Source organism: Echinops telfairi, unplaced genomic scaffold (assembly GCF_000313985.2).
Source record: "Echinops telfairi isolate 266 unplaced genomic scaffold, ASM31398v2 ScPeMD7_49;HRSCAF=173, whole genome shotgun sequence".
Taxonomy (NCBI): Eukaryota; Metazoa; Chordata; class Mammalia; order Afrosoricida; family Tenrecidae; genus Echinops; species Echinops telfairi.
The window spans coordinates 1,957,528-1,968,085 of NW_022103947.1; the positions used below are offsets into that span (position 1 = coordinate 1,957,528).

The 10,558-nt window shown below is 38.9% G+C and overlaps 1 protein-coding gene across 1 annotated transcript in view; it reads left to right on the forward strand.

Moving 5' to 3' along the window:
* The window catches only part of CNTN4 (contactin 4), a 1,263,733-nt gene that overhangs the window by 956,110 nt on the left and 297,065 nt on the right, over positions 1-10,558 (forward strand). Inside the window, exon 9 of the mRNA XM_045290662.1 lies at positions 6,561-6,758. Coding sequence (XP_045146597.1) covers positions 6,561-6,758 — 198 coding nt within the window. The remainder of the gene's footprint in view (positions 1-6,560; positions 6,759-10,558) is intronic.

The following is a 10,558-nucleotide window of genomic DNA, read 5'->3' on the forward strand; positions in this document are numbered from 1 at the left end:
GTTGTTTTGTTAAAAAAATTAAATACATAGATTTGGGGGTAAAATCCAGTTTGGGGTAGGGGGGATATACCCCCTTATATTGTACATAGGGTCCCTATTTAGAACCTATGGCACCTAACAGTACTGCTCTGGTGGTGTAATGGTTTATGTATTGAGTTGTAATTCCCAAGGTCAGTAGTTCAAACATACGTCACTCCACAGGAGAAAACCTCTGAAACCCAAAGGGCAATTCTACTCTGTCTTACCAACCCACTGCCATTGGAATAGGTTGGTTGGTTAATGATGTTCTACCAAACCAAACTAATACAATTAGGAATCATCTACTGCACTTTTTTGCTTTCTTGAATTGAAGTCACTGCATTAGTGCATGGTTTCCCAAACCAAAATTTTTAGCTGTTAGAAGATACTTGAGGAGCACTGGTGGTATAGTGGTAACACACAGGGCTGCTACCCAGGAAATTAGCAGTTTGAAGCCGCCAGCAGCTCAGTTAGAAAGATGAGATTTTCTGCTCCTGTAAAGAATCACAGTCTCAGGAATGCACTGGGCAGTTTTACCTTGTCTTATAGAATCAACTCTGGTGGTTTTTGTTTTTTTAGCTTGTTTGTTTGTTGGTTTAAGTAGCTGCTTTCAAGGTTAAAAAGAAAGAGAAATCAAGATGAAATATTAAATGTACTCTGAGCAATTTCAGGGAAAGGGGCATTTAAAATCTCTCTTATATTCTGAAAGGATAATAATTTTTAATGTGCCTGAAATTTTTTTTATTCAAGTGCTTCTCCACATTATATTCTCATGTCTTTTAAATTTGGAGAGAGAAGAGACCAAGAGCATCCCTTAAAGGGGAATCGATATTCCAAGGAACAGATTTTGGAAATTTTTTAAATTGTTGTTCCAGAACAAAACAAATAAAGCACATATCAAAATAAAGCAGATCGTATCATTTTTGTTGTTTCCCATTGAATATAAGTTAGGTTTGCACTGTACTGTAGTCTATTAAGAAATACTGGTGGAAATATGGGATAATGTGGGGGAAAGGCCAGCCCCCCACAACTAATTGCAAGTTCAATAGGCGCAATTGTACAGTTAAATATATATGTGACAAGAAGAGTGGATCCTAGACTCAAGATAGCAGCCTAACTTTGGATGTCACTGAACAGGTTTGACCTGTTCTATGAATCTCCATAGAAACCATTATCAGTAGGGTGTAAACCCCACCTACAGGGACCAGAATGTTGATCAGAAGCCTTTAAGGAGAAGTCGCCCATTGTCCTTAACAGCAGGGAGTAGGTCCGACTTGTGGTGGGACCAGACAGTAGTCTGGCAACTGAATGCCTTCAGGGAGGATCTCTAAGCTTCTGGCCTCCCATTATATACTGGCAAATAACCTCTAATGTTTGGCATGTCTTTGGGCGAGACAAATCTGGGGGAAAGTGTCTTTATAATCCCACAGGATAATTTAAATTAGCCATAAGGTTGGCTGTTCAAATCCACCAGCCACTCCTCAGGAGAAAGATGGGGTTATCTGTTTCTGTAAAGATTTACAGCTTCAGAAAGCCTATATGGAGTCACTTTGAGTTGGAAACACTTAATGGCAGTGTGGTGTTGTTAGGTAGCCTATTGTGTTAAGCTGAGTTGTCTAGAGAGACAAATCAGTGACACTTATGCACAACAAATAACTTTATATTAACAAGTCACTTGTTACATCAAGAAGACATCCTAGCCCTGTCCAACTCAAGTCTGTGGGTTAAATGCTAGTCAGGGGCCTCTTCACACTCACGTAGTTGTAGGCCAATGACCCAGCAAGCAGACATTTGAATTGGAAAGCAGGGAGATCACAGGCAGGAGTGTGCAGCTAGCTGCTGGATACAAGGTTGGTGTAAACATAGCAGGGCACTCACAACTCTCAGGCTTAGGTGACCCACATGGAGCTGTACCTGGAGACAGACACAGAGTCTTAGCGAGCGGGATGACAAAGAAGCAAAATGAGAAGCAGTTCCCATTCTATCTTATAGAAAAGGCCACAGCCCCAAGGAGTCATCAGCAGGTTGCCACTTACTTGATTGACAGTCTGGACCCCACCCTGCCTCCAAGCAGGTATTCTCAAATTGACATAAAATTTAACTGCCAAACCTATTAGATATGCAGCAATGTTATTTAAAATGTGTGGTTTTCTGAGAATTATCAAAAACTGAGAATTATGAAAAATTACGAAAAACTACCACAGAAACACAGCATGAGCACAGGTGACATAAAGAAAAAAAATAAGGAAATGGCTCTGATTAACTTGCTTGACAAGAGTCACCACAAACCTTCAGTTGTGTGGAAAAAAAAGTGCAGTGTCTGGGAAGAGCCATAAAACAAAGCCCCACAGAACAGTAGGTGCTTGTATTATACTCACAAGGTAGTTTGCATCCCTCACCAAAGCACTAAATCATTTAAAACACAAGAACAGTGAAACAGGAGTAACTAACTTATTTGTAAGAGATTAAAATTGCTAATTGATGTTTTTGTACCTTTTAAAATGATTAACCTGGTGAAATGAAATACCAATTATAACTAACATCTGGATAGCCCTTGATACATTTCTGTGTTAGACAGGGTTCTCTAGAGAGATAAAACCAGATTGGTGATAATTTTATATATTTATTTACAAAGATAGTTAGATATATAACACAAGAAATGAACTGTTAAATTATATACAGATAGATAGATATATAATACAAGAAATGAACAGTTAAATTATAAAGCTGTACAGATGGCTCAGTGCAACTCACTCCCGTGAGAGAGTTTTGAGATGCTAGCAGTCCTTCAAGTCTTGAGGGCTGCCAGGTCCTCTTCTGTAGAGAGAGCTAGGCTCTCTCTACAGAAGCAAATAGCACAAAGCAAATAGAAGCACAGCAGCAAATAGCAAGGCAGGTCACCAACTGTCAGCCAGGTTACCAACTGTCAGTCCCCATGTAAATTTCAATCATGTGGTCTTAAAAGGGACCTCAACTTACAGCAACACAATCCACAGGCTAGGCGTCCCACAGTAGTGTAGCCTTTAAATTGAGGCACAGAACAAGCAAGGCACCCGCACACTGGTCTGATGATCAAAGAGCAAGAGACAAGAAAGGTGAGGCTCACTGAGCCATTTATCTCTCCGCCCTTCAATTAATCCCACTTGTGTTTATCGGTCAGGCTAGCACAATAAACTAGCTATCTCAATTTCAGATTGCCTTCACACACAAAAATTCTCACTTAGTATCTACATTGTCCTCTTTTTATGTATTAAGAAGTTGAAAGTGAGAAAGCTTAAATGGCCCTTTTATATACCGTTTCCCCTTTTATATACCTTGTTTCCCACTTAATAAGACAGTGTCTTATATTAATTTTTGCTCCCAAAGATGTGCTAGGTCTTATTTTCAAGGGATGTCTTATTTTTCTTGAAGAATAATACGGTACACATTTATTGTTTTATTTAAAAGACCTCGTACTTCCTGTCTGCTCCAGCTGCGCTGCGGCCAACAGTGAGCTGCGTGGTGGTGCCTGCCACTACAGTCCAGAGTCCAGAGTTACAGTAGCTTCAGGGGGGCCTTATTTTGGGGGAGGTCTTATTTTCGGGGTGCCTTATATTTCAGTGAGAGGCAAAGCTGTAAGTCGATCTTATTTTCGGGGGACGTCTTATTTTCAGGGAAAGAGGGTATAACACAAATTTGAACTCTGATCTTTTGTAGTTTCTTTCTTCCAACTAGAAAAAAAAGCAAGCAGGAGCATATTTTCATAGATGTTTACAGTCTGTATGAATTTCTAATTCCTGAGCCAGCCTTCTCCCTCCAAACTCAGGGAACTTTGTAGCCACTAGCTAAAGGAAACAACGATTTTGAGAAATGTCAGGCTGGCACAGGGTGGGGGCGGGGAGGACTGTTTCATTTATTTGAGTACAAATCTCCTTGGAGAGGTTGTTAGATTCCTTGGGTAGAAATACCCCCGTCCGTGGCTTCATACTAAAAAGAATTCACACAGAAGCCTGGCTTAGGATCCCAGTGAGTTTTTATAAAGGATAGAACGAGTTTCCGGTTTGACACAGAGCACTTCACACCCACATGGGGAAACCTGAGGCCTGAGAAACCTCTACCAGACCAGTTCAGGAGCAGCTGGAAAAGAAGAGGGGGTGGTCTTGAAGTTTGTGGCTTTTCAGGGCCCTCCACTGGGAGGTGTGGTTGACAGTACTGGTTGACTCCATTGGCTGAATTAAGCTCCCCTGGCCTAGATTGGGGCCCTCCCAGGTGTACTGGATTCCTGTCTCAATGGCCTGAATTTGTGCATTCTCTCTCTAGCCTTTGTGGCTGACTGGGCTCTCCTGATTCTCTGCAGCAACCTCCTGTGGAGTCACCTTGGCAGAGAGAGAGAGACGACTCCCTATCTAGCTACCTAATAAGTTACTGGTTGATTAATATTGTGCTGGTAAATTGCTTTCTACCTTTGACCAGGTGACTTTGGAGATGCAATTGATACTTAAAACTCTCTTATGGCTAATGGGGCTGTGTTCTTTCACTGTTCTTATGAAAACATTTAAATGCTCTGAGATTACTCAGTTTGCCTGAAACTCACATACCTGGGTGAGTAAGAAGTAGTAGATTGTGTGCTTGGAGATAATTAATGTCTCTGGTCATTATAGATGGTGATAGCTGATTATACTGCTTCACGACTTGTAGGAGCTTTTCTTCTCCCAGAATTCAGTTTCTGGAAGAAGTAACTAGCTTGCTGAGATGCACTTGCTTGTTCATATTGAGTAGCCTCTTGACATCAGTATGGGTTGCTTATAATTATTACATGCACATGTGTAAATAAAATGATTAGCTCTTCTCATATAAACATAATTACATTCATCTAAAATAGTGCGTGTAGAAATGTCCAAAAATGTCCAAAAAATGTCAAATGATGAAGGGAAAGCAGCTCACCTGACCCTTTTGTATGCAAACTGTGGCATCCGAAGGCAGAATGTATTTCGTGTTTCACATTCATTTGTTGAGGTCAATTACAATTGGGACTCATTCAAGTGTTAAACAACAAAAAAGCCTTTTACAGTAATTAATGTTCATGATTCAAAACGTAAGTGTTCTTTCTGCCATTTCCCAAGGACACTTAAGGCATTTATACAAAAGCCTGGCTAACTAGTTCTGCAGCAGAGGGATTCCCTCTGTATCTAATTGTCCTTTGCCTACCCCATCAAACTTTGGCTGATAAACTGGGGCAACTTGGCAAGTGTCTTTCATTGGTAAGTATATTGTGTTTGCAGCCTTAAACCAATCGGGAAAGCATATTTTAAGGAGATGAAGTCATTGGATGTCTGGAGCTGGAAAAGTGTGATTTCCTTGGAGTGCAGTGGTTCACGGCCCCAGATTATTTAAGCTTGCTGTCACTGAAACTTTCCAAAATTGAAAGTATTGACTCATGCGCTCATTCAAAACTACTTAGTTTTCAGAAAAGCGAGAATGTCCAATGGAACACCTTCAGGTATGACTGACTGTTATACTCATCCGCTGGCATATATTCTGCAGTGCACAAGTATTTGTGAAAATGTTGCTCTTTCACCTCTACTACATATTCATTGCCCTATGGATATAATAGTTCTTCAGCCAATTTTTAAAGTGTAGATTTAAGTTTGGGGACTAAATAAGCCAGGCAATACAAGCATTTAACACAACAATAAACCATTACCTCACAAAAGCTGAAAAGTAAATTCAACCTCACAAGTAGGAAGAAAGTAAGAATTTGAATGGTCAGAACAATATATATATAATCAGAACATAATGGTCAGAACAATATATATATATATTAAATCAGAACACAATGTTTCCCAGTCCTGTCTATCTCCACGATGGTGGGTATGTTTGGGTCCATCGTTATGATTCCAAGCTATTTCAATGAGGGTTTCCATTGTTTTTGCTAATGCTCTGCTTTACCAAACATGGCTTCCTTTACTAGCAATTGTTTTTGCTTGTATGTGCTGAAAGCTGAAATCTCACCATCCTCAATTTTAAGGACCATTCTGGTTGTGTTTCTTCTAATACCAATTTGTTCATTCTTCTGGAAGTCCACAGTATATTCAGAATTACTTCACAACGCAATTCTAATTCATCAATTCTGCATCTGTTTTCCTTTTTTCCACCGTCCAGCTCTTGCATGCACATAGGCCATTAAAAAGACTATGGGTTGGTTCAGGCACACATTAGTTTCAAAGTGATAATTTTGCTCTTTAAATCTTTATAAATTTTCTCAATGCAATACATCAGTTGATGATACACGTTTAACATATAATACGTGCTTATTTAAAACCCTTAAACAACTGTGGGTGAATCTTCTAGTTCTTTAAAAATAAAACCTAATATATTTACTAATGAGAAAAAGAGTAATAAAAATATTTAAATACTGAAGTTTGCTTCCTATTTCAATTTAGCAGACTAAAAGGGTCATTGGGCACCAGTATGGATTTCTAACTTAACCATATATTTCATGAATACAGTAAACTTTCAATGTCAAAAGTTTTAGTCATAATGAAGTTTCCTTTTATTTACAGAGCTGAGTTATGCCTGGATCTTCAATGAATACCCTTCCTATCAGGATAATCGTCGCTTTGTTTCTCAAGAGACTGGAAATCTGTATATTGCCAAAGTAGAGAAATCAGATGTTGGGAATTATACCTGTGTGGTTACCAACACTATAACCAATCACAAGGTTCTGGGGCCGCCCACACCACTAACATTAAGGAATGATGGTGAGTTTTCTAAGTGATTTTGTCACTTCTACCTTCGGTGATTACAGGATAAGTGCGAAAAGATGTTATGCAATTGGCGGGTAATGTTGATTGTCTAAGTGAAATTTTTAAAGGGCTTAATGCTTTCTATATTTGGTACATGTATATTCCTCATTTGTAAATGAACTAAACCAATGGATCCATTTTGAAAAATTAATGAGAAATCTGTTAATTTCAACAGGAATATAATGTGGATTTAAGTAAATATAAACAACAAGGGAATCTATTTCTTTTTCCTATCCCACTTGAAGTGTATACACAGGCAGAATGAAGTGGAAGGCTGGACAATTAGCTCATTCATTAATTCTATATAATTTAGTATTCAGTATCCAGAAAAAATTGTACGTTATCCAAATAACCTCTGGATTTATAATACTGAAGAAATAGTACCCTCCACAATGAAATGCAGAAACAGTGAGACTCATTTGCCTCAGAAATTATAGTGTCTCACACTTTTGTAAGAGTATTTCAAGACAAGATATGAATTTCACCTTCTTTTTTTAACTGTCTGGTAAATTACCACTTGTGTTTGCAGACAGTCTTACTGCAGGTGTATCAAACTCTAGTAGCATCATGCTTTTTCCCAACATGGGTCTTCATAGCTGCCCCTCCTTCTGCAGATGCTCTTCTTTCTCTTGGTCTCTGCCTTTCTCTTGGCTGATACTGGTCCTTTCCATTTCTTCAAAGAACTTTGGCTTCTTTAGGAAGCCATCTCTGATTGGTCCTCTTTCCCCTTTCCATACCATACCACATGCTTTCTGCATAAACTCAAGTAACATCCATTAGAATAGCCCTAAGAACTCTTTATTCAGTACTCGAATTACCGCTGTAGTTAACTGTCTCCTTTATGAGAAATTAACCGTTTTAAAGATGCATGTAGTACCTTGTTCACTGCTATGGCTCAGCATCTATTATAATATGTAGTAAAGCCCTTCAGTAATTGTTGATGTCATAATCTTAGCTTTCACAGTTTACAGGTTTTGTTTTCTACTCTTTCAGATATCTTTCCCATCTTTCACTTGTTTAATCCTACCATTAGGAACATGAATTCCTAAATCTATCATATAGAGATCAGAAGATCTGTCAGAGGCAACTGTCATATATCAGAGGAAGCTGTCAACCTAGAATATTAATAGCAGGCATTGACTGAGCACTTGCTATACTCTGGACACTGTGCCTAGAAATTTACATTCAAATGCCAAGCAATTATAGGAGAAAAGTCCTCTCAGACATGCTAAATAACAGACCCCAAAGTCACTTCATTAATTAATAATTGATGACTACAGGACTTACAGCCAGGTGTTAATGACTCTAGAGCCTGGTGTCTTAATCCCTTGATGTACTTCTTTTTATACACTATGCCACTTGTTACCCGAGTTTTTACAAGAAAAATACAAGACTGGAAGCCAAGCTTCTGGTCCCCAAGTTTGTTACTTTTTTCCTTTTCATGTTGTCCTCGGAGCATAATTCTCCCAGAACAGGTAGGCCAGTGCTGCAGAGAGAATCTGAATACTGTACCTTACCATTTAAGCCATTCTGTTGAACATGTCCATGGAGCAAGATGAGGCCATCTGCTCCTGAACAGATTTGTAGCCTCAGAAACCCTACATGGGGTCGCTATGTGTCAAAATGGACTTGATGGCAGTGGGTTGGGCTGAATATGTGGGGCAATTGATTGAGAACTTCATTCATTTATTCATTCATTCAACAAACATTTACTTAGCTCTTGCTATGTGTCAGCTACTATGCTTGGTTCTGGTGAATAATAGACCGTGTATCATGGAATTCATCGTCTCCATGGGATACACAGGAGCCCTGGTGGCATAGTGGTTACCCATTAGGCTGTTAACTGCAAAGTCAGCAGTTTGAAACCACCAAGGGTGAAAGATGAGCTTTTCTATTCTCATAAAGAGTTACAGTCTTGGAAACCCATAGGGAAAATTCTGTCCTGTCCTTTAGGGTTGCTGAGAGTACAAATCAACTCAACAGTGAGGTGGTTTTTTTAATTATTATTATTTAAAGGACACAAATATTAAAAAGCAAGCAAAACCAAAAGCAAATATATAACTTCACATAACTATTCAATAACTGGACTTCTACTGTGAAATAGAAATTCTGAGGGAGCAGAGGGGTCTACTTTACATGGGGAAATCATTTAAAGGCCTCTCCAAGGTGATGATATATGAGCTGATACCTGAATTATAAGCAGTTCTGTGAAGAAGAGGGTTGAGCATTCCAGACTGAGTTAACATCACAGGCAAAGGCAGAGATCTGGAAACACTTGGCACATTCCAGAAACTAAAAGCATGTGAATTTGGTTGGAGCACAGGATGGAGATGGAGGGGGTTTGCATGCAGGTTGGAGAGGGTGTGGAGAATCAGATCATGAAGGTCATGAGAAAAAAGACTAGGTCTTATTTTACATGTAATGAAAAGCCGTTAGAAGATTTTGCGTGAGAGATTTATGTTTTTAAAATATATACTTCTAAAATATATATATATATATATTTCTTGCCTCCTGCGTGGAAATTAGCAAACTGTTGCAGGTATTCAGATGAGAAGCGATGAGCGCTTGAACTGGAGAAGAAATGTAGATGGGTTCAGGGTCTAGTTGACAGGTCAAGTTTCCAGGGCTGCTGCTGAGGCATTGAGTATGGGAGGCGGTAGAAAAGAAAACTGAAGAGGGCACGTAGATTTCTGACATGAGTAATTGGGCGTATGGGATGGCCATTTACTGAAATGGTTTTACTAACAGGTTTTCAGGAGGGAATAAAGTCTGTTATTTTAAATACCATTTGTAGAGCCAAAAGCATGACCTCTCCCTTGGCAATAGGAGGGATTCTTTGTGTGCTGTGCCTTTGTCTCTATCTTTTTCCTCATGATTATTCATTTATATCTTATATATTCTCCATTTAACTTCCTCCATCCCATTATCATTATGAATAAGCGAAGATCATGCTCATTTGATACATCTTTGTAACAGGACCCAGCACAGTGTTTGCCTTGTGGTAAATGTTAGTGCATTGGGTTAAGTGAATTATATAGACAGAATTGACAAATCCTATCCATGCAGAGTGAAAAGCGAGGTCAGGTTCCAGCTTGATCAATCCTTAGCGGTGCTTTCTCTATATCTAAGGATGAAGTTGTTTTGTGTTTTGTTTTGTTTTTCAAAAGATATGCTCCAGTGGCATTTTGTAAATAACTATTTAAGTGGACAGCACTTTTGGCCTCTGCCCAAAAGGCACTTATGCCAAAATGTCTATTCACAGTGTTGTCTATTTTGGTGTGTCACTTCACAGGCATAACTTTATTGACTTTGGAGCAGCTGAAAACCGACCTCACAGTGTTTCTGCTTCAGAACAGGCCAACTAACTCTAGAGTCTTCATGCACACCTCCAGTTGGCAAGGACTAGGCCCTTTTGCTTGGCTGTTAGGTTTATCTTGACTTGTATCATGTTCGTTCATGGAGATGACAAATGATTTTTATTGGAATGTTTTATCACAAAATTAGCAGGCAAAGGTCTCATTTTTCATTAATTAATGTCTATTCCCTCATAATTTCCAATGAGAGTTGCACAGTAAAATTTCATAATGTGTCTTTTCCATTTGTTTAAGTACATAAAATGGAAACTCAAACTCTATTATCAAGCACAAAATAGGCTATTTAATTGGCTTTTTTCTGGAGGTAAAAGAATAGAAGAACTATAAATCAAGATTAGATTGCAAAATAAGGATGGTACCCTTGTTAAAGTCTATTCTAGG